This window comes from Schistocerca serialis, chromosome 9 (assembly GCF_023864345.2).
Source record: "Schistocerca serialis cubense isolate TAMUIC-IGC-003099 chromosome 9, iqSchSeri2.2, whole genome shotgun sequence".
NCBI lineage: Eukaryota > Metazoa > Arthropoda > Insecta > Orthoptera > Acrididae > Schistocerca > Schistocerca serialis.
In genome coordinates this window covers 350,627,301-350,655,029 of record NC_064646.1, presented here as the reverse complement: position 1 = coordinate 350,655,029, position 27,729 = coordinate 350,627,301, and the positions used below count along the sequence as shown (strand labels likewise).

At 39.5% G+C, this 27,729-nt stretch overlaps 1 protein-coding gene across 1 annotated transcript in view; it reads right to left on the bottom strand.

The window, feature by feature from the left end:
• Positions 1-27,729, bottom strand: part of LOC126419037 (DNA repair protein RAD50) — a 263,592-nt gene that overhangs the window by 5,400 nt on the left and 230,463 nt on the right. Inside the window, exons 22-25 of the mRNA XM_050086099.1 lie at positions 11,998-12,123; positions 8,331-8,514; positions 7,830-7,924; positions 7,561-7,694 (exon numbers count right to left, since the gene is read on the bottom strand). Of these exons, the coding sequence (XP_049942056.1) occupies positions 7,561-7,694; positions 7,830-7,924; positions 8,331-8,514; positions 11,998-12,123 (539 nt within the window). The remainder of the gene's footprint in view (positions 1-7,560; positions 7,695-7,829; positions 7,925-8,330; positions 8,515-11,997; positions 12,124-27,729) is intronic.

Genomic DNA, 27,729 nt, shown 5'->3' with positions numbered 1-27,729 from the left:
GTTGAGTCACTTAATTTTTCATTGAACCTTCTGTTGCCTTCCCTGTTGGTACTATCACACCTCTCTCCTTCTCATTTGTGTGTGAAATTAATTGCATTAATAGCAGGTTTTCTGCAATCACTGTTCATACTTTCACTGTGAGGCAACAACATGTACTAGTTTGAATTAAACATTAAGTTCATTCCTGCCACTGCCAGGTAACCAGTTCGCCGCATCAAGTACTGCTTGGAATTTACAATACTGGGCCCAAATATTCTAATAAATTGTAGGAGGAATGGCTAACGAAGGCCGTCGTACAAGAAAATAAATTTCCTTTTGGAACTCTAGAGGGTGAAGCATAGTATATATGGAAATTATTTCCACTTCTAATGTTGTGGTTGTGAATTTCCGAGTTAAATCTTAAATTCAACCTTGTTATTGACCACCAATATCATTAGGAGGTAAATTTAGCTGTACCTGCAGTGTCTTATGTAAGATGTTCAGTCATCAGCTATATACACTATTCTTACTGCATGCTTCTGTTGAATACAATCTTATCTGCAAAGCAGGTGAAACCAGAACTTCTTCACATGTTGGACCACTTCAGTTTATTATCCAACTGGATGTCCAGAAATTTTACACACTGTGTCTCATCCAGTGTACGACTATTATTTCCACTTTTATTTGTTTGGAATTGCATAATATTAATTTCTTTAAGATTAAAGTTGAATCTGTTGGATGACAACCCATTGTAAACTGTTCTGTTTTATGCTGCTAAACACAGTTTTCCTTCCCAATGATTTTTAAGGGATTTCAGGAACATCATATGTTGCTGAATGCAAATATGGCCTCAGTTTTCCTAAGCTGGCTCCTGTTTTATGGCAGTTTAACATTTATTGATGAATATAAACAAACAGCAATACGATATCATATGTGAATAGGTGTCTCCTGATCGCAAGTCACACGATTACTCTCTCAGATAACACCACAATGACATATTAAGTACTGTAATTAACTAATCATGTTGCATTACTTCATAATGGAGAAAACATATGCCTACATTTAGTGAGACTATAGTAATAACTCCTCATGAAACAATGATGGTTTGATTTTCTTCTGTACTGGTCTTCAGGACAATCACGTTGGAGGCACCAACAGTAGTCAGCCATCATATGTGTGTCCCACCTGCCTTCATATCTGTCTTCCATTATCTTAATTTCTTGGTGGAACCTCTCCACTAACTCCTTGCTGTAATCGCCTAAGTTGTCTGGAAATCTGGATAACAGCCTGTGAAGGAAATGCACTTTGATACTTGTATTAACACCCAACTTTTTAAAGGCTGTCAACATGTTCTGCACAATTTCTTTGTAATTGTCTGTCGTATGATTGCCTAAGAAGTTTTCCACAAGTAAGATATAACAACGCCAGGCTGACAGTTATAAAACATTCACGAAATTTGTCACATTGGAATCACTCATGAGTCTGCAAATCTGCAGCCCATCAAATATAGCTGCTTTCAATTTTTCAGTGTTAAGTGCAGGAAAAAATCTACATAGGCATTTGAAGCAATTGCCTCCTCTATCTGGGGTCCTAACAAATTGCTTCATCAATTCTAGCTTTATATGCAATGGCTCCCAAATGATGTTGGCTGCACCTACACTAAGACTTTAAGGGAAAGTCCATGTCACTGCCTGTGCTTCAAAATATGTCCAAAAAGAGACATAGCCTTATTGTTAATTAAATTTATATCACCCATAGCTACTGTCTTGTGGGCATTTTTAATGAATTAGAGTTAGTTAACAATGTCAGATTAGAACTGAAATTCATAAACACATACTGCAAGGGACAGGGTTACCACACACTGACAAAGATAAGATCCTAATGTTGCAGAGGATTTCAATATTGCCATGGAAGACAGAGTAGTTGCACAGGTGACAACAATTGTGGCACGAAGTGCATTGCGACCTGTACAGCTGAATGAAGACAGCATTGTCAGAGCTTCTACTTTATAGAGTGGTAGTTTATAGGAGAACATGTGACTTAGTGTTAATTTATAGTGTCCAAAGAGACCGATCCAGGACAGAAGGTAGTTTTTGAAATGGTTATTAAATACTGAAAAAATAATACTAAACAGACTCTTTATATGAAACATCATTCAGTAAGCGAGTTAATTTCTTACATTTTCACCTACTTCTTGTGCAAATCACTCATTGCGAGAGGTGCTCAATAAGCAAGGTTCGACTGTAATAAAAAACAAAATTTTGACAGACCAGATACCATGCGTGTCAAAGCCTTTGCTGTGGGGCGGTGTTGGTCAGCGGTCCATAGTTGGGAGACACCTGATTCAGAGGAACCGCAGGTTCATACGCACTAAACAGCGAATAAATGTTGCAAAGTTCAGTGTGGGAAGACTGTTCTTCAAGAACAGAGCCAGATAATGTTGCAATGTTGTAAATGTACAGTTTCATTAGTATTCACTTCTCCTCTACGACTATAATAGGAAAACTTATGACTACAAAGAACAAATAGACAGGAAAAAACTGTTAAAAATACATAGACACAAACAAAGCCTAACTTTTGGCAGAATTTTGCAAGAAAATGGTTCCCTTCCTACAGCTGCCATTCCATCTAAACTTAAATCCCATATAACTGGTCTGTAATCCTTCAAAGAATAAGATCTGTGCCCTCATATATGCCCACCTCACATGGCCCCATATGTCATCAATTCAGTCTTAGTTGTACCCTGGGCACTACCTTTTCTATGAGTCAGGGAGAGGAATCTAATATACCACTGCTGCAGCAATATGGAAAATGCCGCAAAGATTGGCAGTGATAGCATGAGTACAGATAGTTCTGCCTGTGTTGGCCATGACAACAGAGTTTGCAATACACATGACAACAGAGATGGCCCCTGGGCTAAAATAGGAACTAAATACACAACCCAAAGCTCACTCAGCAGTTTGTATGTCATCAATGCACTTATACAATGTCCACTCAATAAATAACTGGAAGAGTTGTATAAAAAATACAACTTTTACAAAGTTTTGTGCTTCTTTTTTTATTTTCTATTGGTGACCTAGAACTACATTATCACATGGGGCTGGCATGCCTGTCTCGCAAACGTGATGCTGAGAATCAATTAAACAAGATGGTGGCCACTTTGTAGGTTTGCACCTATGTGGAGCAGTGTAACGTCTTTAGATTTCTCATTGAAACCAATCTAAATTCACCGTTGGGTGTCAGTGCAATATCATGAAAGCTGAATCTAACACAAGTGTGTGAGAGGACAGATAAGTTAAAACGAGATGTAATAAGTACTGAAGATTTATGCCATGCTCAGGATGCTCTGCCTGTTCAGTGACAGAGAACAACATTCACAGAGTTGACACAGAAAAGCAGGCATACCATGGTGACATATATTGCAGCAGTGACAAATATTAGTGTTGGATCAGTCCACCATATTGCTTATGACATACTAATGTGCAAGAAAGTGTATGCAAGATGGTTTCCACCATACCTGGTGTCAGAAATGAAAGAGAGGCACATAGATATGTGCAGGGAGTTTTTGCAATAGTATGAGGGTGAAGGGAAGGCATTTCTTCACTGTTCTACAAGTTGGGTGCATTTTTTAGCCCACTGAAAGAGACCCTTAGTAGTTCAAAGTTTGATGATGAGAAATTCCAGCCAGTATTGCGTAACTCATTACACACACATCTCTAATAATTCTTAGCACATGGAAATGAGAAGCCTGTCTAACACTGGCACAAGTGCGTAGAATTTGGTTTTTTGTTGAATGGCACTTGTATCAGAATACAGCTGTTACCTTACTTTTTCGATCTGGATTTTGATTTTTTGAACTCTGATTGGGTCGTATGAATAAAAATGAGAACATTCTCCACAGTAGATACTCAGAGTAAAAGCACATTCTCAGAGAAATTTCTCAATTTCATATGAATAAAAACTACGGAGCATAATCTCTGACCCGGGAGTACTTTCTCACTACCTCCCCTCCTTATTGAGTAAGCTCTCAGCAAAGAGATTAAAATCTAACATCTTTGGTTCACAGTTTGTTTTCATTTGCACGTGTGTGTGTTACCAAAAGTTTTTCTTAACGTTATTTCAGTGCCAAAATGAAAGATTTCGAATTAGCCTTTGTGAATATTATAAAAGATTATACTGCTATTATCAGCAAGTCACAAACTCTGGCCAAGAAGGAAGAAAGCAGATAGTATAAAGGAAATACAACATCGTTACAGGGGCTAGTTTTGGAAAAGACATTTCAGATGGGCAGATTATGAAAAAACTGCACAATATGAAGTCGCGCATCGAGTCTAAGATGGATGTAAATAAGACGGGTAACATTAAGATCTCACAAAAAATTGGGAACAAATGTTTTTGAAGCTTTTAGAGGGAGATGACTGCAACTTAACTATCCACGGAATTCCTGGTAAGTCCCATTCTTTCCATTTTTTTTTTATGATGTGCTTAATGTTTTGAAATCGTGTACCAGCAAAATATTTATTTTTAACATGTGAAAATAAAACAATGTTTGGTAAAATGCATCTGATATTTGACAACTTTTCTGTAAAAGTATCACAGCGTACTATGCATGAAATCAGACAAACCCCTCCCACAGTTCTGCATAAAATTGCTTGCTCTATGTACAAACTAGAAACTGAATTGTGACACACGTTACTATTATTTTTTTATTTTTATTTTTTTTAATTTTTATTAGGAGTTGGTGTAGTGGGTGGTTTCACCTCTGCTATCATCTATTCCCCAGAGAGTAGTTTGGAGGTAATTGATACCGACTGTACATTCTTCGAACCATAATTAGTTCTGCAGCAACCGCAAATTGTCACAGCAGATACTACAGATCTGATGGGTCCAGAAATCATCATAACTTTGCAGTCGCCTGTTTTGGGGCCTGCGAGAAAGTTGAAACAACGCAGACTAAGCATGAAATGGATGAGACGATGAACTTGTTTGATTCTGAGTTGCAACTAGTTTTACTGTAGCAATTATATATCCTGAAGACAAAGCAGCAGAAATTGATGCATCAAGAAAAAGACAACAACAGAATGAATTCTGTAGTCACAGTACAAAATGTTTTTATGAATAAAAACATGTTTTTTAAGTGAATGTTTAATTACATTCTTCATTTACCAAATTCCATATTCTCTTAAAGAGATAATTCAGTTCAAATTTCTTTTCAATGAAACAATAAGTGTTGCATAATCAAATTTGAACTGCTAAAAAATGTGTGCACTTATTTACTGTTGTTCAGGCAAATACCTTCACTACATCCTTGAAACAGTTTTTGGGAAAGTGGAACAAACAGATTAACTCATTCTTTTTTAAATGTTACACATAAACAGTTAGTGCAATTATTTACTGTAGCACCTGGCAAATACCTTCACCACATCCTTGAAACAATTTCAGGGAAAGTGGAAGAAAAAGATTTAACTTTTTCATGTTTTAAATGTGCATGTTAAACAGTTTGTGCTCTTACCATAGCATCTGGCAAATACCTTCGCAGTACCCATGAAACAAGTTTTGGTTAAGTAGAACAGAAAGAGTAATTCGTTCCTATTTTAAATGTTACAGGTTAGACAGTTTGTGCACTTATTACTGTAGCACCTGCCAATGTCTTCACCATATCCTTGAAACAATTTTTGGGAAAGTGGAACAAAAAGATTAACTTTTTTCTGTTTTAAATGTTACTATTCAAATAATCTGTGTACTTATTTACAGTAGTATCCGAAAATTCTGTTCCAGTTTGGACTGTTACAGGTTAAACAATTTTTGGTGAAAGTAAAATCGACGAGAAAGGATGAAGAAAAACACTAAACTGCATTTTATTATGCGACACAGAGCACTGTTTTTTATTTTCATCAAAATATTATTTAATTGTACCTGAAGAAGAAAAAAATATTTTAATAAAAAAACAAACATGAATCATGTTTAATTATGCAATGTTTTGACAGATTTCCATACACTACAGTTGACATATTATACTAACAATTTACCGTCCTCTATTTGTTCCACGTTTGTTACTTCCTCTTCTCCCAAGACTGGAAGATTGTTGTCATCGTCACTAGGTGCCTGAAAATCCTCAACCCCTCTATGTTTTACTACACTGCGCAAAACAAAACAGGCTATTATTACACTGAGGATTTTGTTTGGGCAAGCATTATTTTATTTTGCAGAATTGGGTAATGCCTTTTTGTCTGTCCAAAGCATCATCCATATCACCCTATCATTTGAGTGAAGTCTGTTGTACACCCTCTTATCAGGCATTTCGGGATTTTGAAAGTGTCATCAACCACAGTGCAATGCCATATCCTTCAACTCCTAAAATTAAGGCATTGCACTAGTTCTCTTGCAATATATGGTACATATCTGAGCTTTTCCATACCCTAGCATCATGTACCGACCCAGGCCATGAAGCATCAACACTTGTACACATTTCACATAATCACATGTTGCCTGCGCATTTATAGACGGAAAGCCCTTTCGATTAACATATTTGTCTCTATGTGCAGAAGGTTTCATTATAGGTATGTGTGTGCAGTCTAAGACCCCTACCACGCGTGGAAACTTATACCTACACTGCCACTTAACTTTAGCTGTTTCTAGTTTGTTAATGTTTCTCGGGAATCGGATCCACAATGGTGATTTTCTGTTAACCTGCTGCAGAACATACGAAAATGTTAGTGATACTGCTGTTTGGTTATTCGTAAGTCTTCTCCTACACCAGTTTGAAAGCCTGTATCTGCTAAATAGTGCAAAAATGTTTTCATTTTGCATTCATTGGAAAGGGCGCCTCCTCTTCTTTCTTGATTTTCGGGAAGAAAGAGATTCGCCAACCAAATACTGTTTTCACTGTTAAATCTATATAAACTTCTAGTTCCTTGCTTCTGTGTTCCTTTGTACTAGGTGTACCTTTTTTTGCCTTTCGAGAACCATAATTACTTATTGGCACTGATTTTTAGCTCAATATTCGGAGTCTTAACATTCGCTTCCTACTAAGATTTTGGCCAACTTAGCATTGACCTTTGTTTCCATAGAATATAATTAGCAGCAGTGACCTGCTTATTTTCTTTATGAGAGAAATAAATGCCTTTGCATTCCTCCAATCTGATAACTGGCTCACTCAGCCAGTCATGACAGAGCATATACTTAGTATGGAATTGCAGCCATAAAACTACTTTATTTTTAACACTCCTCAATATTTACTACCCACCAAGGTAAATCTTACCAACTAAAGTATAGCAGAAACATCTGTGCCTTGCCTCTAGAATTTCTTTCTTTTGTATGCAGCAAATGGCATGTGCATGGATGTCTGCTGTGGTCATTTTGTACAACTCACACAATCAGAGGTAAGAGGAATCAAACTTTCCAAACTACCCGTAACCACCACAAGCAATAAATTACATTATGGTCAATTCTTTCAGATATTCATTACTATGCCCAAACAGAATTTACTTGAAAGACTTGCTTTCCCATAAAATTCATCAATGGTGGGCTTACTGAGTAAATGACATGCTTTTTCAATGAATGAAATGTCTGAAAACTTACTCTGTGAGTGTTTCTCCAAGACTGTCTATGTTCTCCCTATCCAAATTTGTGGTTGGTTCATCCAGAGCTAAGATTCCACAATTAATACTTAGAATTTCTGCCAAAGCAATTCGGATAACAAGCGACGCTAGAACCTGCAGAGACAGTATTACAGATGAGAATCTTGATAAATGACTGCAGGAGATATGTTACTTAAACTTTATTACCAAAAAAATAATTTAAGTGATATACTTTAAATACTTAAAATGAGAATAAAGTAACAACACTACCTTCTGCCCAGCACTGCAGCGTCCCTTCATATCAATCTCAACATCATTCTTCACCTGAACAACCCGATAGTTGAATGTTCGCTTCTTGTCTGCACCTGATGATTGAACAATGAATATATATGCCACTTGTAAGAAAGATAATAAAGTTAGGTAAATACACAAAGATTAATGTCCTAGATCACACACTGAGCTGCTACTCTACAAAACATTCAGCATGTAGCACACAATCATTCCTCCACTTCATATCCCTTCACTTTATAAATTCTTTAAGAAATTTATATTTTGGAGGTTTTACTGTAGCAAAATATTTAGTGGTGTGTTTAGCACTTTATCTGTCTGATGATTTCTGATTAGTCAACTGTCCACATTCAGACATGTTACACTAGTCTTTATTTAATGTTTATAAGTGTCTTAATAGTATTTCGACATAAGAACAGACAGCAACCTAAGACTTTACAAACTGCCTCATTAACTCAGCGAAGGCAAATGTCATTTACTTACTCGTGGTTTCAGGAGCATCTGTTTTAATTTCTATATAATCAATATCATTCCCACGATAGATTTTTCGCCACAGTTCTCTTATAATCGTATTAATCTTCCTCATACGCTCCTGATGAAAGTAAATGAGTGACCAATCCAAAGCGACAAAGTATTTGTTCAGATCAGCTGATGCTAGCTGGTTTACCTGTAAATAGAGCAAAGAATTACGTCCAGCAACATAAACACATGTCACCTATTTATCTGATTTCATTTAGACTGCCAATTTCTAAGTAAAGTGTATATGGACATACCATAATTTAAACTGAAATATTACTATTTTCTGCATTACACAATTCCAGGCACATTACTGCAATTTAATTTATGTAACTTTTAAATACATACTACACTTCTCCACTGACAGCTTACAGTGTAATCTCTTCAGTGGATCACGTTCTCCATCCACTGCATTCCTGTCTTATATTTTGTCATGTACGTTTAGTTCCATATATGAGCATGTAATTTAAAACAATCTCTAATTGTCTCTGCGCTAAGAACTGCAACTAACTTGGAAATGGAAGTGTGAAGTTGTTGACAGTTTACTAAACCAAAATTGTCAAGGTGTATGACAGAAAAGCTTGTGTTACTAGGTTTTTCAAACTTAGTTACAAGACATTCTTTGGCAGACAACCCATATTTTTGTGCAGAATTAATAATCTTGATATGTTATTTAAATGTCCATACAAAAGTTATATCAAACCTAACTCAAAAAAATTTTTACCCTTCCTTTTATGTATTCAATATATATGAATGGCACCAATAATGTACTACTTGCAAATGCTAGGTTAGTTAATTTATAAGTTCACATCCCACTTCACATGGAACGAGGTGAGATCTTGTGCCTGGTAGAGAGGTCAAGGGGACAAAAAAGGCAGAGAGGTCTGGGGAAGGATAGCTGACGGCTCAGGGGAAGGCAGCAAGTGTACGAGATCAAAATGCAAGATGAAGAGGCAGCAGGAACATGGGACCAGAGTGTGGCACATAGGCACCAGCACCAGTGTGTTCTTGCAGTGCACAAAGTAGACTGGATTGGAGGAGGTGACCTAACTGAGGAAGGACAGGCTGAGGTGAAGAGGGTGCGGGTACATACAAAGTGTAAATGGGGTACTGGGCAGAGTGGACTGGGGGTGGGGCAGGGGTTAGTGGAGACTGAGGTCAGGGGCAAAGTTGGAAACCCAGTGGGTGTTATCCTTGAAATGCTCTTCCCCAGTCTTTCCTTCTGTTGTTCTGTCACACCTTCCCAGTCCATTATCCAATCCAATTCCCCCCCCCCCCCCCCCCCACCAAATCACCGTCATCATGCACTGCAAAAACTCACCAGTTCCAGTGCCACGCGTCACATTCCTGTCCCGTATACCTGTTGCCTCTTCCTCCTGTATTCCAATCTCTTACAAGTGCTGTCTCTCTTTGAGACATCAGACGATACTCTTCCTCAATCCGTGTGCTCTACCCCAAAAAAAGTCTTTTTAGAAAACTAGCAATCTTGTTTGTATGCCTGTTGACAAATTAGCATCTCTACTATTCTTTATTTTTTATTTGTTAAATCTGAGCCTCATAATTGTGAAACATTTTTCTTGACGTGACACCCGTGAAGTTTACAAATTAGATATAACTGATTTATTAAAAATGAATGGTTTTGTCAAATTACAAAGAAACCATGCTGATCTTTTGACTTCTGCTTCTTGGGGGAATCTCACGCTGTAATCTAATTGATGGTAAGAGTAACCCTATTACTTTTGTCTTTCTGGAATAAAGTTGACCTTAATCTTAAAGGGTTCTTTAGTTATACTTTGAAGTTGTTTTAGAGCAGTCGTTTAAAATACTTTAGCTAAGACTAGCGTGACAAAGTTCAATATCTTCTGTCTATTTATTTTGGAACAAAGGTTACTCTTGGCATAATAGAAAAACACACATTGTATGACTAATTTCTAACTGCAGACAGTGCATATGGATATAAATGATTGAACATCACTTAAAATGACAGATACTTCGTCCCATACTATATACTATTTATACACAGTATGTGGTGTATGTTTTTTTGGACATTTCTGTGTGTCTTCATTCATAGTGCCTGCAGGATCGAAATGTGTGCGACAGGTCTGAAAGAATAGACACCACATATATAATTAAGGTGAGGACAACCAATTGTTCACTTCAGTGCAGATGCACACCACACTTGAACTCTTATGACAATCTATGAAATGCCCTGAGTAAGGGGCACTACATCAGTGGTGTGAGGATAAAATGAGAATTTGGGTCAGATTGAAGGGATGCTAGGGTAGTCTGAGTGGTTGTGATGACCACCACGTGCAGATGGTGCATTGGACTGTGCATCTATGTAGTAAGCAGGAGACCTGAGTTTGAATCCCGGTCTGTCAAAATTTTCGACTTTCTCCATTGATTTAAATCAAAGCTCACTAGTAGCTAAAGCCAATCTTTTCTTTGTGTATAAAATGCATATTTGAACCATCAGCTGTTTTTATTTTATATCCAAATATCTATCAGTTTTTTTCTTGGCCCATCTTCATGGATGAGGGTTAAAATGATTTAAGCCACCATACGGCATCAGTTTTTACTTAAAATTTGTAGTGCATGTCATGAATTTAAATACATGACACAGGACTTTAAAAGCAAAAATAGAAATCCTAAATGTATATAGAGCAATACTGAAGAGAAGATCAGGACTCACAGCTGATGGTTCATATATGCATTTTACACACTATTTAACAGCTGTTGACAGTCACCTTCCAACAATGTTTTGTTTGTGCCTTTATACAATTTGTATTTGTGCTTTTTTGTGTCATTTCATTAAATTCTATTCAATGGGCATTCTCTTGCTCACTCACTAACCTCTACTATTCTCAAGAAATGCAGTGTTCATGTTTTTTCTGCTAATTATAAATTACTCATAAAACGTTCAGATAAACAGGTTTTACTTACTATTATGCAGACAATTTAACATGTCAATTTTAAGTGGGGGTGTTTTGAAGTATGCTTTGCAACATATTGTACTATTAGAGTTTGGGAGTTTGCTACTTTGTTTATGGCACTGCCAATCTCAATAAGCAACTAATGATGCCATTACCAAATTCTTTGTGTGCTCCACTTTGCAGTGTGTTGCAAGATGTTACAACAGGTCTATTATGAGGTTAGAGTATGACACCCATTACCACAAAAAGTATTAGTGATTGCTATCACAGCGTATCAGTTCTGCTTTTGCATAAGTGCAAATTTAAAATGTACAATATGGGAGGGAGAAGGTTTGCTGCTCTTGCATGTCTCTTCTCCTTATGGCAGTCTAAGGTTTTTTTTTTTGCTGTCGACTGACATTGAAGTATCTGCACTACACAATGCCATCCATGTGATAATGATGATAAAAATACACAACAAGACACTCAGTTAAAATTCCTGCAGCATTCAAGAGAGAGAGGAAAGTACTGCAGGGAATCAGGAAATTTTTATCTAGAAATTTAAGGTTTTTATTTCAATTTGCTATTGCAAATGTTTTTTGGAGTGCATTCCCCAAAAAATAGAATTAAATAATGTCTCTACTTGGTTATCATTTCATTTAAGAAATAATTTTCTTAGACATAATGATTCCACCATAGTACAAAAAGACTACAAAAATTACCTTAATTTGTCGCTGCAGATCATTGTATTTTTTTTCTGCATTTTTATATATGTCCTTATTTAGATCTCGTCGCAGAGTATTCACACTATCTCTTAATTCCTTAAATCGTCCTTCTGAAATTGATTTCTGAAACAGAAAGAAACTTTCCAGTATGTTGAAACTGCTAGACAAAGACAAATATTAAAAATATACACTGAAATAATCTGTTCATGTCATAAAATTTTCTATTTTTATTATTCTGTTCAAATTACCTAGACTATTTGTAGAAGTAACTGTTTAAGTGTTCTGAGAATTCACATGCCATGATTAAAATGACAAATGATGACACTATTTGCAGTTTCCAATCCTAGAAGATTTTGCTTGACAGTGTAACTTTACATCTGGTTTCAAAGAAAACACAACATTTCACATTTGTTGTTGTTGTGGTCTTCAGTCCTGAGACTGGATTGATGCAGCTCTCCGTGCTACTCTATCCTGTACAAGCTTCATCATCTCCCTGTACCTATGGCAGCCTACATCCTTCTGAATCTGCTTAGTGTATTCATCTCTTGGTCTCCCTCTATGATTTTTAGCCTCCACGCTGCCTTCCAGTACTAAATTGGTGATTCCTTGATGCCTCAGAAAATGTCCTACCAATCGATCCCTTCTTCTAGTCAAGTTGTGCCACAAACTCCTCTTTTCCCCAATTCTATTCAACAGCTCCTCATTAGTTATGTGATCTACCCATCTAATCTTCAGCATTCTTCTGTAGCACCACATTTTGAAAGCTTCTATTCTCTTCTTGTCTAAACTATTTACCGTCCATGTTTCACTTCCATACATGGCTACACTCCATACAAATACTATCAGAAACGACTTCCTGACACTTAAATCTATACTCGATGTTAACAAATTTCTCTTCTTCAGAAACGCTTTCCTTGCCATTGCCAGTCTACATTTTATATCCTCTCTACTTCGACCATCATCAGTCATTTTGCTCCCCAAATAGCAAACCTCCTTTACTACTTTAAGTGTCTCATTTCCTAATCTAATTCCCTTAGCATCACCTGACTTAATTTGACTACCTTCCATTACCCTCATTTTGCTTTTGTTGATGTTCATCTTATACCCTCCTTTCAAGACACTGTCCATTCCGTACAACTGCTGTTCCAAGTCCTTTGCTGTCTGTGACAGAATTACAATGTCATCGGCGAACCTCAAAGTTTTTATTTCTTATCTCTGGATTTTAATACCTACTCCGAATTTTTCTTTTGTTTCCTTTACTGCTTGCTCAATATACAGATTGAATAACATCGGGGATAGGCTACAACCCTGTCTCACTCGCTTCCCAACCACTGCTTCCCTTTCATGCCCCTCGACTTTTATAACTGCCATGTGGTTTCTGTTCAAATTGTAAATAGCCTTTCGCCCCCTGTATTTTACCCCTGCTACCTTCAGGACTTGAAAGAGAGTATTCCAGTCAACGGTGTCAAAAACTTTCTCTAAGTCTACAAATGCTAGAAACGTAGGTTTGCCTTTCCTTAATCTTTCTTCTAAAATAAGTCGTAGGGTCAGTATTGCCTCACGTGTTCCAACATTTCTACGGAATCCAAACTGATCTTCACGCAGTATCGTATCTCCTATTTCATCTTCATCTACCTCCTCTTCCATTTCCATAATATTGTCCTCAAGAACATCACCCTTGTATAGACCCTCTATATACTCCTTCCACCTTTCTGCTTTCCCTTCTTTGCTTAGAACTGGGTTTACATCAGAGCTCTTGATATTCATGCAAGTGGTTCTCTTTTCTCCAAAGGTCTCTTTAATTTTCCTGTAGGCAGTATCTATCTTACCCCTCGTGAGATAAGCCTCTACATCCTTACATTTGTCCTCTAGCCATCCCTGCTTAGCCATTTTGCACTTCCTGTCGATCCCATTTTTGAGACTTTGTATTCCTTTTTGCCTGCTCCATTTACTGTGTTTTTGTATTTTATCCTTTCATCGATTAATTTCAGTATCTCTTCTGTTACCCGTGGATTTCTACTAGACCTCGTCTTTTTACCTACTTGATCCTCTGCTGCCTTCACTATTTCATCCCTCAAAGCTACCCATTCTTCTTCTATTGTATTTCTTTCCCCCATTCCTGTCAATTGTTCCCTTATGCTCTCCCTGAAACTCTGTACAACCTCTGGGTTAGTCAGTTTATCCAGGCCCCTCTCATTATATTCCCACCTTTTTGCAGTTTCTTCGGTTTAAATCTACAGGTCATAACCAATAGATTGTGGTCAGAGTCCACATCTGCCCCTGGAAATGTCTTACAATTACAACCTGATTCCTAAATCTCTGTCTTACCATTATAAAATCTATCTGAAACCTTTTAATATCTCCAGGGTTCTTCCATGTATACAACCTTCTTTTATGATTCTTGATCCAAGTGTTAGCTATGATTAAGTTATGCTCTGTGCAAAATTCTACCAGGTGGCTTCCTCTTTTATTTCTTAGCCCCAATCCATATTCACCTACTACGTTTCATTCTCTTCCTTTTCCTACTGTCGAATTCCAGTCACCCATGACTGTTAAATTTTCGTCTCACTTCACTACCTGAATAATTTCTTTTATCTCATCATACATTTCATCAATTGCTTCATCATCTGCAGAGCTAGTTGGCATATAAACTAGTACTACTGTAGTAGGCGTGGGCTTTGTGTCTATCTTGGCCACAATAATGCGTTCACTATGCTGTTTGTAGTAGCTTACCCGCACTCCTATTTTTTTATTCATTGTTAAACCAACTCCTGCATTACCCCTATTTGATTTTCTATTTATAACCCTGTATTCACCTGACCAAAAGTCTTGTTCCTCCTGCCACTGAACTTCACTAATTGCCACTATATCTAACTTTAACCTATCCATTTTCCTTTTTAAATTTTCTAACACACCTGCCCTATTAAGGGATCTGACATTCCACGCTCCGATCCGTAGAACGCCAGTTTTCTTTCTCCTGATAACGACATCCTCTTGTGTAGTCCCTGCCCGGAGATCCGAATGGGGGACTATTTTACCTCTGGAATATATTACCCAAGAGGACGCCATCATCATTTAATCATACAGTACAGCTGCATGCCCTCGGGAAAAATGACGGCTGTAGTTTCCCCTTGCTTTCAGCCGTTCGCAGTGCCACAACAGCAAGGCCGTTTTGGTTAGTGTTACAAGGCCAGATCATTCAATCATCCAGACTGTTGCCCCTGCAACTACTGAAAAGGCTGCTGCCCCTCTTCAGGATTCACAAGTTTGTCTGGCCTCTCAACAGAAACCCCTCCGTTGTGGTTGCACCTACGGTACGGCTATCTGTATCGCTGAGGCACACAAGCCTCCCCACTAACAGCAAGGTCCATGGATCATGGGGGGACATTTCACATATATGTGTGCAATCTCAGTTCAAAATCTCATTCATTCATTTGTTCTGTACATTCTATATAGATTTGGAATGAGTCAAGGTATACATTAACAAAAGGAAACCAACTCTAAAAAACTTTATCTGTACGTTGCTTTAATAATAAACTATCACCATACTGTTCCATATTATTCATGCGTACATTAGATAACTTTCAACTACCAAATTGGAAGGAAAGCCAATACTTTTGAGCATAATCTGCTGCTAATAGTTTTATATAACATACTTGCTAATTATCTTCTATCAGAAGTTTCATATTTCCCACCAAAGAAAAGTTACTACAAACCCACTACCACTTATCATGCAACTATACAATGAACACTCTTGCCTGCCACAGATAACAAGAAATTTCAATATTTGAGCCTGACCAAATATTCAGGTAAATTTTTAATTTTCTTTAGAACTGGTAAGAAATCTCGACCTCTTGCTTTATATTGCTTTGGAACTTGCTGAATGCCATTGCATGGAGTACACAACTCCACTTTAGATCTTACTCAAGGAGTGCTCTATATGAAATTATTTTCACGTGTAGAATTGCAACTGTACAAATCACAGCTGAAACTGACTTTTTTATCAGTTCCAAAATCTCAAGGTAATTGGACTGTAAAGTGGTTGTAAGAACTTCAGTATCGTTACAGAGATCTTTCCAAGATGAACTGTTACCTATTTTAAATAATGTTATTATTGCTGAACAAACATCTTATTCATTTTAAGTGAATTAGTCCAGAAGACAATCCTATAACACAACACGGACTGACAACATGCAAAACGAGCAAACACCCTTGGCTTTACATCAACATTGCTTCTAATGTCGAAACATGCTAAACTGATATTCTTGATCAATTTAACTGGATGATGATTCCATTTTAATTTCTTATCCATTTGGATCCAGAGGAGTTTTACACAAAATGTATCAAATAGATTATGGTTGTGTCAGATTTGCTAGTTTGAAATGGCATGAGTCTTCATGAAATTAAGGCTTAAAACATTACACTAACTGAAACACCCCTTAAAGTCACTAGAAGGACATTTACGGAGGTTCAGAACAGAGGTGAACCCAGTACTGTACATGCAGCCCTAATAAAATAAGATTGTGGTTGACAGATGGTAGGGGCTGGAGGGGAGGTGTTGTCCGCTGGTACACAGTATATCACATACTTACCTGACTAAGAGTTGCACTCACACTACAAAATCAAACAAAAGATTTAGTTACAGACTGTTGCCACTGTCTTTACTGGAAGTACAAGGTTATCATAAATGATTAAAGCACTTTCGCAGATTTACTGTAGCTACTATTTGACATACTGTCACCTCAGCTGTACAATATCTACACAGAGTGTGTAATAAGGAAAGTGCCGATGGCTGGAACGGTGGGATTTCAATTGGCGGCAGGAAAGTCAACAATTTACGCTTTGCAGATGATACTACACTCATAGCAGGAAGTGAGAAAGAAGTTGGTAATCTGTTCTCAAGAGTGAAAGATTTTAGTCTAAACCTTGGCTTAGAGATAAACATGAAAAAAACCAAACTAATGATTACAAATCGCCAAGGCATCGATCGAAACTAACTTACAGGATGCTTAAGGAATCTGGAGATAGTGAGTGATTCTGTGCATCTAGGCTCTCAGATCAATTGCACAAGTAAGTTTGATAAAGAGATAAGATGACGAATCATTCTTGGCCGAGTCGTAATGGTCAAACTCACTAAGATATGTCAGAATTGGGCAATATCCAAGACAATGAAGATGCACTTGTTAGAAGCATTCGTGTTTCCTGTATTCTTATACAGGTGTGAGATCTGGGCCGTGAAGGGTAGTGATAAGAGCCGCACTGATGCCTTCGAGATGCAGTGTTTGTGGAGGAAGCTACGAGTACTGTGGACACAAAAAAGGAGAGATATTTCAATAGAAGAACTTAAAATCACAAGAAGGTTTCCTTCTCTTGTCAGCCAAAGATACCTTCAGTTCCTTGCACACATCTTTAGACGGAAAGGAGATAATTTAGAGAAGACCACTGCGCAGGGAAAAGCTGAGGGTAGGATACCATGTGGGACAGCTGCAAACAGATGGTTGGATCAAGTGAAGATTACCAGCCTGCCTCTACACATCATATTAAGAGAGGCCGATCGCTGTGGATGAAGACAATTGTCTGAAGTTTCAACTACGTAAGAATGAATAAGGAAATGAGGTCACGACACTCAGCAATGAGCAAATTGACAAATGATGATGTCTATCTGACATACTGTCACACTAGCACCAGGGGAACTTCGCCTCTGGCACACTATGTCACACTGCATTGACATCACATCCTGGTAGACAACCAGCGGCACAGTATCTACTGCAAGTACTCATAATGAGAGCTAAAGACAATGAAATGTCATGTTTTCACTAGATTGTTCAGAACAAGTAGCACAGGACCGGCATTTCATTAAGAGAGAAAGACTTAGGCTAGAAAACCTAAAACTGATTTGAGTATTTAATGCGGTAACTTGAGGAGACTGATGTAGAGCTGCAAGAGGTGAAGTGTCCGCAGAGTACTTTAATTGGATGCAGTGCTTCGTGTGTACAGTCAGTGGCGTGATATGCAATAAGTATAATTTACAAGGCTACTATGCAAGGGATTGCCGCCAAGCAGTGGGTCAGCAGTGCGCAAGTAGCAGCAAGTGGCTTATTTAGTGTTCATATAAGTGTAGTAGTCAAGTTGAAAATTTGTTTGAGTGTTCTTAGCGCACTTGTTAAGTTAAATCCATCAAATCATTGTGTAGTTTCGTATTTTTTAGCAGGGGCAGATTTGCATTTTAATACCTGTGACGTGTAAAGTCCCGTAGTCATCTGTCGTTTGTTTATTTCTTTCAAACAGTCTTTGTACGTTACCGACAGTACAGTTAGCCTTCTGCCGCCGAGCAGTGTGTCAGCAGTGCGCAAGTTGCAGCATTACTGCATTTACTAGGCAGTCTTGTATTTTAATAACCGTTTAAATTTTGTGTCGAATTGTTTGTGCTCCCTGTAGATTAGTTCAGACGTTCTTTGCACAACTATATTTAGCATGGATAGGGACTGCGACTGCTGTGTTCGGATGTGGACTGAGTTGGCATCCCTTCACTCCCAGCTTCAGGGAGTGTTGGCTTCGGTCACACAGCTTGAGGCTGTTGCCAATTGGCATCACTGTGGGGGTCCGGACAGGGGTTCGTCTGGGACAGCCAGCTCGTCCCACGCATCCCCCGATTGAACTACGGCTGTGGCTGCCCGGGATACTGCCCACATTGAGACTGACCCTTCACCCGTGGTAGAGTGGGAGGTTGTCTCGAGGTGTGGCAGGGGGCGAAAGACATTCCGGAGCACTGAATGGAAGGCCTCTCCAGTTTGTCTGACGAACCGGTTTCAGGCTCTGTCTCCGGCTGATACTGATCTTCGGCCGGACATGGCTGCTTGTCCTGTTCCAGAGGTTGCCCCTCAGTATGCAAGATTCGGGCGGTCGCAGAGGGTGGGCTTACTAGTAGTTGGGAGCTCCAACATCAGGCTGCAAGGGAGGGGAAAAACACCAATGTCTACTCCGTGTGCATACCGGGGGGAGTCATTCCAGATGTGGAAAGGGTCCTTCCGGATGCCGTGAAGGGTACAGGGTGCACCCATCTGCAGGTGGTCGCTCATGTCGGCACCAATGATGTGTGTCTCTATGGATCAGAGGAAATCCTCTCTGGCTTCCGGTGGCTATCTGATTTGGTGAAGACTGCCAGTCTCACTAGCGGGATGAAAGCAGAGCTCACCATCTGTAGCATCGTCAACAGGACTGACTGTGGACCTTTGGTACAGAGCCGAGTGGAGGGTCTGAATCAGAGGCTGAGATGGTTCTGCGACCGTGTGGGCTGCAGATTCCTAAACTTGAGCCATAGGGTGGTGGGGTTTCGGGTTCCGCTGGATAGGTCAGGAGTCCACTACACACAGCAGTTGGCTACACGGGTAGCAGGGGTTGTGTGGTGTGGACTGGGCAGTTTTTTAGGTTAGGTGGCCTCGGGCAAGCACAGAAAGGGCAACAGCCTCAAAGGGTGCGGGGCAAAGTCAGGACATGCGGGGACCAAGCAGCAATCAGTATTGTAATTGTCAACTGTCGAAGCTGCGTTGGTAAAGTACCGGAACTTCAAGTGCTGATAGAAAGCACCGAAGCTGAAATCGTTATAGCTACAGAAAGCTGGCTGAAGCCAGAGATAAATTCTGCCGAAACTTTTACAAAGACACAGATGGTATTTAGAAAGGATAGATTGCATGCAACCAGTGGTGCCGTGTTTGTCGCTGTTAGTAGCAGTTTATCCTATAGTGAAATAGAAGTGGATAGTTCCTGTGAATTATTATGGGTGGAGGTTATACTCAACAACCGAGCTCGGTTAATAATTGACTCCTTTTACCGACCTCCCGACTCAGCAGCAATAGTGGCAAAACAACTGAGAGAAAATCTGGAATACATTTCACATAAATTTCCTCAGCATGTTATAGTCTTAGGTGGAGATTTCAATTTACCAGATATAGACTGGGACACTCAGATGTTTAGGAAGGGTGGTAGGGACAGAGCATCGAGTGACATAACGAGTACACTATCCGAAAATTACCTTGAGCAATTAAACAGAGAACTGACTCGTGGAGATAACATTTTGGACCTACTGATAACAAACAGGCCAGAACTTTTCGACTCTGTATGTGCAGAACAGGGAATCAGTGATCATAAGGCCGTTGCAGCATCCCTGAATATGGAAGTAAATAGGAATATAAAAAAAGGGAGGAAGGTTTATCTGTTTAGCAAGAGTAATAGGAAGCAGATTTCAGACTAACTAACAAATCAAAATTAAAATTTCTGTTCCGACACTGACAATGTTGAGTGTTTATGGAAAAAGTTCAAGGCAATTGTAAAATGCGCTTTAGACAGGAACGTGTCGAGTAAAACTGTGAGGGACGGGAAAAACCCACCGTGGTTCAACAACAAAGTTAGGAAACGACTGCGAAAGCAAAGAGAGCTTCACTGCAAATTTAAACGCAGCCAAAACCTCTCAGACAAACAGAAGCTAAACAATGTCAAAGTTAGCGTAAGGAGGGCTATAGGTGAAGCGTTCAGTGAATTCGAAAGTAAAATTCTATGTAACGACTTGACAGAAAATCCTAGGAAGTTCTGGTTTTACGTTAAATCAGTAAGTGGATCGAAGCAGCATATCCAGACACTCTGGGATGATGATGGCATTGAAACAGAGGATGACACGCGTAAAGCTGAAATACTAAACACCTTTTTCCAAAGCTGTTTCACAGAGGAAGACCGCACTGCAGTTCCTTCTCTAAATCCTCGCATGAACGAAAAAATTGCTGACATCGAAATAACTGTCCAAGGAATAGAAAAGCAAGTGAAATCACTCAACAGAGTAAAGTCCACTGGACCTGATGGGATACCAATTCGATTCTACACTGAGTACGCGAAAGAACTTGCCCCCCTTCTAACAGCCGTGTACCGCAAGTCTCTAGAGGAACGGAAGGTTACAAATGATTGGAAAAGAGCACAGGTAGTTCCAGTTTTCAAGAAGGGTCGTCGATCAGACGCGCAAAACTACAGGCCTATATCTCTGACATTGAACTGTTGTAGAATTTTAGAACATGTTTTTTGCTCGCGTGTCATGTCATTTCTGGAAACCCAGAATCTACTCTGTAGGAATCAACATGGATTCTGGAAACAGCAATCGTGTGAGGCCCAACTCGCTTTATTTGTTCATGAGACCCACAAAATATTAGATACAGGCTCCCAGGTAGAAGCCATTTTCCTCAACTTCCGGAAGGCGTTCGATACAGTTCCGCACTGTCGCCTGATAAACAAAGTAAGAGCCTACGGAATATCAGACCAGCTGCGTGGCTGGATTGAAGAGTTTTTAGCAAACAGAACACAGCATGTTGTTCTCAATGGAGAGATGTCTACAGACGTTACAGTAACCTCTGGCGTCCACAGGCGAGTGTTATGGGACCATTGCTTTTCACAATATATAAATGATCTAGTAGATAGTGTCGGAAGTTCCATGCGGCTTTTCGCGGATGATGCTGTAGTATACAGAGAAGTTGCAGCATTAGAAAATTGCAGCAACTGACCCTTAACATAGACAAATATAATGTATTGCAAAAACATAGAAAGAAGGATCCTTTATTGTATGATTATATGATAGCGGAACAAAGGGTGCCAGGTTGAGATTCATTGGGAGAGTCCATAGAAAATGTAGTCCATCTACAAAGGAGGTGGCTTACAAAACACTTTTTTGACCTATACTTGAGTATTGCTCATCAGTGTTGGATACATACCATGTCGGGTTGACAGAGGAGATGGAGAAGATCCAAAGAAGAGCGGCGTGTGTCGTCACAGGGTTATTTGGTAAGCGTGATAGCGTTATGGAGATGTTAAGCAAACTCAAGTGGCGGACTCTGCAAGAGAGGTGCGTTTCTGGATGAGGTATCGAATATATTGCTTCCGCCTACTTATACCTCCCGAGGAGATCACAAATGTAAAATTAGAGAGATTCGAGCACGCACGGAGGCTTTCCGGCAGTCGTTCTTCCCGTGAACCATACGAGACTGGAACAGGAAAGTGAGGTAATGACAGTGGCACGTAAAGTGCCCTCCGCCACACACTGTTGGGTGGCTTGCGGAGTATAAATATAGGTGTAGTAGACGTAGATGTAGAATGGCCAGTGTACAGAAATAAGAGCAAGCTGAAAATGAATGTAATGTGATAACAAATATAATTGCTCTTTGGGTACTCTTTTTTTTCCTTCCTATTACAACTGCTTGCTGTCCTAGTGTGTACTCTTTGCAATGATCAGTACAGAGACTAACCACACAGGAGACAGTCCCGCTTTAGCTAGATCACATGACTCAGATAATATTCAACCAAGTAAGCAATTAAGTGCATTAAGAGAGGGAAAGTCAGAGAATATCTTACCTAGAGTTTCACTGCCTATTCTAGACATCAGTAATGCCAACCCAGCCACACTTTCCTCTGGTAAGTCATTAGAGGATGTCATGACATTTGTAGACAACCAGATGACAGCATGAAGCTAAGAAGTGTAGCTGAACTGCTTAGTTGACAAGTAACTCACAACAGTGCTAGTAGTGTTCATACAAAGCAGAGCAACGGTAATGATAAACAAACTGAACACTGCACTATATTTACAACAATAGTTGCCAAAGTTGACATTTTTTCAGATAGGAACCCAAAGAATTTCACAGAATGGCAAATGAAATATTAGCATTTCTGCGGGATGAGCCAGTGGAATGTGTGGTGTCGTATAAGCTCAACTGTGCAAACAGGGTCCCGAGCCATGTAATCCATCATCGTTGTCAAACAGGAAACCACAAATCCAATCTCCAGTGCTAAGTTCTAACAGGGAGGACATGGTGTACTTTTTATATATATATATATATATATATATTAAAAAAAAACAAAGATGAGGTGACTTACCGAACAAAAGCGCTGGCAGGTCGATAGACACACAAACAAACACAAACACACACACAAAATTCAAGCTTTCGCAACAAACTGTTGCCTCATCAGGAAAGAGGGAAGGGGAGGGGAAGACGAAAGGAAGTGGGTTTTAAGGGAGAGGGTAAGGAGTCATTCCAATCCCGGGAGCGGAAAGACTTACCTTAGGGGGAAAAAAGGACAGGTATACACTCGCACACACGCACATATCCATCCACACATACAGACACAAGCAGACATATTTACAAAAATAGTTGCCAAAGTTTAAATATGTCTGCTTGTGTCTGTATGTGTGGATGGATATGTGCGTGTGTGCGAGTGTATACCTGTCCTTTTTTCCCCCTAAGGTAAGTCTTTCTGCTCCCGGGATTGGAATGACTCCTTACCCTCTCCCTTAAAACCCACTTCCTTTCGTCTTCCCCTCTCCTTCCCTCTTTCCTGATGAGGCAACAGTTTGTTGCGAAAGCTTGAATTTTGTGTGTATGTTTGTGTTTGTTTGTGTGTCTATCGACCTGCCAGCGCTTTTGTTCGGTAAGTCACCTCATCTTTGTTTTTTTATATATAATTTTTCCCACGTGGAATGTTTCCTTCCATTATATTGATATCATTAATTTGAATCCAACAATTACGTTTGTTATTGTCACTGTTGCATTTCGAAATCTTTTCTGTCGTCTTATTTTCCTCTTTCTGTTTTTGCCAGTAGTTTCACTTTGTATTCACCTTCTCCTTTTTACCGTAATCTGCTATACTATTTTATCCCGCCTATATATATACTCAATAATACGTAACCCACTTCCAAACCATAACCAAAAAAATATTTTTTTGCCGCTTTCAGCACTACCGCCGCTATAATATCCACCGTTTCTAGTTCACAAACAGCTCCTTTCACCTTTTAAACAACCATTTCGGCCAGTTCTAATAACTTTCGCTTTATTTCCATTTCCGTTTTTCCCACATCACTGATCATTTTTAGCCGCTTCCCACGGGTTTTAACGCCATTATTTCTTCGCCAGACAATTGTTAGCCTCATTTTCATAATCTGCCACCACAATACCACTCCTTTTAATATACTACACGCAGTTTTTTCGAAATTTTCCCGAATTTCTCCGTCCTTTAACGTGTTTTGGCGGTAACACAACCACCTAACCTTTATGCACATCGTTGTCTACCAACCCAAGTCCAACATAGCCCAGCTGTAACCAACACCTTTTCGCCTTTTCTTATTCCAGATCTCCAGTTTCTTTCCGGTTCACCTTTATCTCTCGCCATATATTTTTATTTTTATTTTCATTTTCATTTCACCTCATGTTACACTTTCCACCTTGGTCTTCAAATATGTCTGCTTGTGTCTGTATGTGTGGATGGATATGTGCGTGTGTGCGAGTGTATACCTGTCCTTTTTTCCCCCTAAGGTAAGTCTTTCCGCTCCCGGGATTGGAATGACTCCTTACCCTCTCCCTTAAAACCCACTTCCTTTCGTCTTCCCCTCTCCTTCCCTCTTTCCTGATGAGGCAACAGTTTGTTGCGAAAGCTTGAATTTTGTGTGTATGTTTGTGTTTGTTTGTGTGTCTATCGACCTGCCAGCGCTTTTGTTCGGTAAGTCACCTCATCTTTGTTTTTTTTATATATAATTTTATATTTTATATATAATTTTTCCCATGTGGAATGTTTCCTTCCATTATATATATATATATATATATATATATATAAATAAATTTGTGTTCGTGCGTTTCAAGGTGCTTGATACACTTTACAGGACATGCGTGACAGTGACCTACTACATTATGCAGATCAAATTTTATGTGACATATACTACACTGATTTCAAGGGAAGCAGTGGATTTCTCCATAGCTCCAAACAGTGCTACAGAATTGGAAGCCATCAGATAACAAAATTTCAAGCAAAGCATCAACTTGGTGACGTACAGCAAACTGCAGAATCGGCCCGAAAATTTGTAAATGAGATAAACTTATCCCATCGTTCAGTAACAAATTTGTTTTCAGCTCCGACCAACTACGATTTGAAGAGGGAATGCCTATGAAAGGAACCCTGGAAAGTAGAGGTACAAAGAGATTTGTCTAATGTCAATGGCTTAACACATTCATATACAATTATGCTGAATGTTAATCTCGAAGATAAATGGGCTGGAAATTTATTTATCATACTGCAAAAAGTTGGAGGTGCTCAGTTCCCTACAATTCTTTATCATGTTTGTGATCTTGCACGGACAGTAGGTAATACACTGAAAAGCCAAAGAAACTGATACACCTGCCTAATATTGTGTAGGGCCCCCATAAGTACGCGTAAGTGCCGCAACATAATGTGGCAGGGACTCGACTAATGTCTGAAGTAGTGTGCTGGAGGGAATTGACACCATGAATCCTGCAGGATTGTCCATAAATCCGTACGATCATAAGGGGGTCGAGCTCTCTTCTGAACAGCACAATGCAAGACACCTCAGAAATGCTCAATAATCTTTATGTCTGGGGAGTTTGGTGGCCAGGGAAAGTATTTAAACTCAGAAGATGTTCCTGGGGCCACTCTGTGGCAATTCTGGATGTGTGGTGTGTCACATTGTCCTGCTGGAAGTCCATCGGAATGTACAATGGACATGAATGGATGCAGGCGATCAGACAGAATGCTTACCTTACATACGTGTCACCTGTCAGAGTGATATCTAGACATATCAGGGGTACAATATCACTCCAACTGCACACGCCCCACACCATTACAGAGCCTCCACCAACTTGAACAGCCCCTGCTGACATGCTGGATCCATGGAGTCATGACGCTGTCTGCATACCCGTACATGTCCATTCACTCGGTACAATTTGAAACGAGACTGTCCGATTAGGCAACATGTTTCCAGCCATCAACAATCCAATGTCGGTGTCGATGGGCCCAGGAAAGGCGTAAAGCTTTGTGTCGTGCAGACATCAAGGGTACAAGAGTGGGCCTTCTGCTCTGAAAGCCCATATCAATGATGTTTCATTGACTGGTTCACATGCTGACACTTGTTGATGGCCCAGCATTGAAATCTGCAGCAAATTACGGAAGGGTTGCACTTCTGTCATACTGAACAATTCTCTTCAGTCGACGTTGATCCCGTTCTTGCAGGATCTTTTTTTGACCACTGTGATGTTGGAGATTTTATGTTTTACCATGTTCCTGATATTCACGGTACACCCTCGAAATGGTCGTACTGGAAAATATCCATTTCATCGCTACCTCGGACATGCTGTGTTGTCTAAGGGTGGCTGGTCCCGGCAGAGGTTTGAGACCTCCCTCGGGCATAGGTGTGTGTGTTTGTCCTCAGGATAGTTTGGGTTAAGTAGTGTGTAAGCTTAGGGACTGATGACCTTAGCAGTTTAAGTCCCATAAGATTTCACACAGATTTGAACATTTTTCTGATGCTGTGCCCCATTGCTCATGTGCCAACCATGACACCACATTCAAAGTCACTTAAATTTTTATAACATGCCATTTTAGCAGCAGTAACCAATTTAACAACTGCACTAGACACTTGTTGTCTAATATAGGCACTGCCGACTGCAGCATCACATTCTGCCTGTTTACATATTTCTGTATTTGAATACACATGCCTATACCAGTTTCTTTGAGACTTCAGTGTATTTACGTCACAGCTAGCAAGAGTGGGAAGGTGGACATAGATGAATTACAACTATGGTATGATCACTGTTTTTGGCCAATAGCTGGTCAAAATAAATTACTTTTGTTTGAGTCCTGGTCTTGTATAAAAATCATACTCCTTTTGAGCAAACATCCCTCCTGAAAAGCGTGTTACATTGCGCTTGACACCATTTGGAACCACTTCACAAATTTAGCCTGTGGATGTTTGTTTTTTCCGTGTCTATAAAACACTATCACACTAACTGCAGCTATGCCTTAAAGGGTAGTCAGTTTCATGATAAGCTCCAAGACAGAATGTTTCACATTTGGTTGCATGCCATCAAATTCCATCAGTTCTCAACACCCTATTACACCAATATTATTCTATATGCATTCTTTAAGGGTGGATACCTAGCTGAAACCCTGCATGGTTTGTAGCTCCCAAGGAGTTTGCCTTTGATCTTGATGGTGCAAACTTCTGTGATCACTGTGGTGCACCATTTCTCATTTGGTGTTCAACCATGAAAGGTTTGTTTTGAACATTTTTCGAGTGTCAATGTTGTCCATTTTGCAAGGTATAATACATATATCCCATAGTAGGTTGATCTCTGCACCTCCAGGACACTCATTTTATGTCACCCTCCTGATGCACATAGTGAATCATTAGCAGCTAATATTTTTCCTGTCATAATTGTTAACACAACTCTTTTAAATTAGCCTTAGTAAAGATTGAACTTGTGGCCTCCCACTCAGGGGGTACCGTGTCAATCCAATACACTTGTTCTGCTCTGTTAATGACCTGCTGATGCAAAATGCTCGTTTTCCCTGCAGTAGCTAACTTAACTGCTTCATTAACTCTGACTTAAGATTCATCCCTTGATCCATAGCCAAAGCTTTCTGGGATTTCAAACCTCAAAAACCCATCCACAGCCTATGCTACTGCTCCAGTCTGCTAATTTGGAATGACAGTTGTCACCAGGTAATGTGAGAAGTGATTTGTAATGGACAGTATGTAATGGTCAACTGTTGGGAGTTTGCTTATTAGGGCCTAGAATGTCCACTCCAATCACCTGAAACTGCATGCCGTTCTCAGGTAACTTTTGCACTGTTATTCACTGATGGCTCAATTTTGCTTGCTGTGGGGATTGTATACAATTCCTTACATACTTGCCC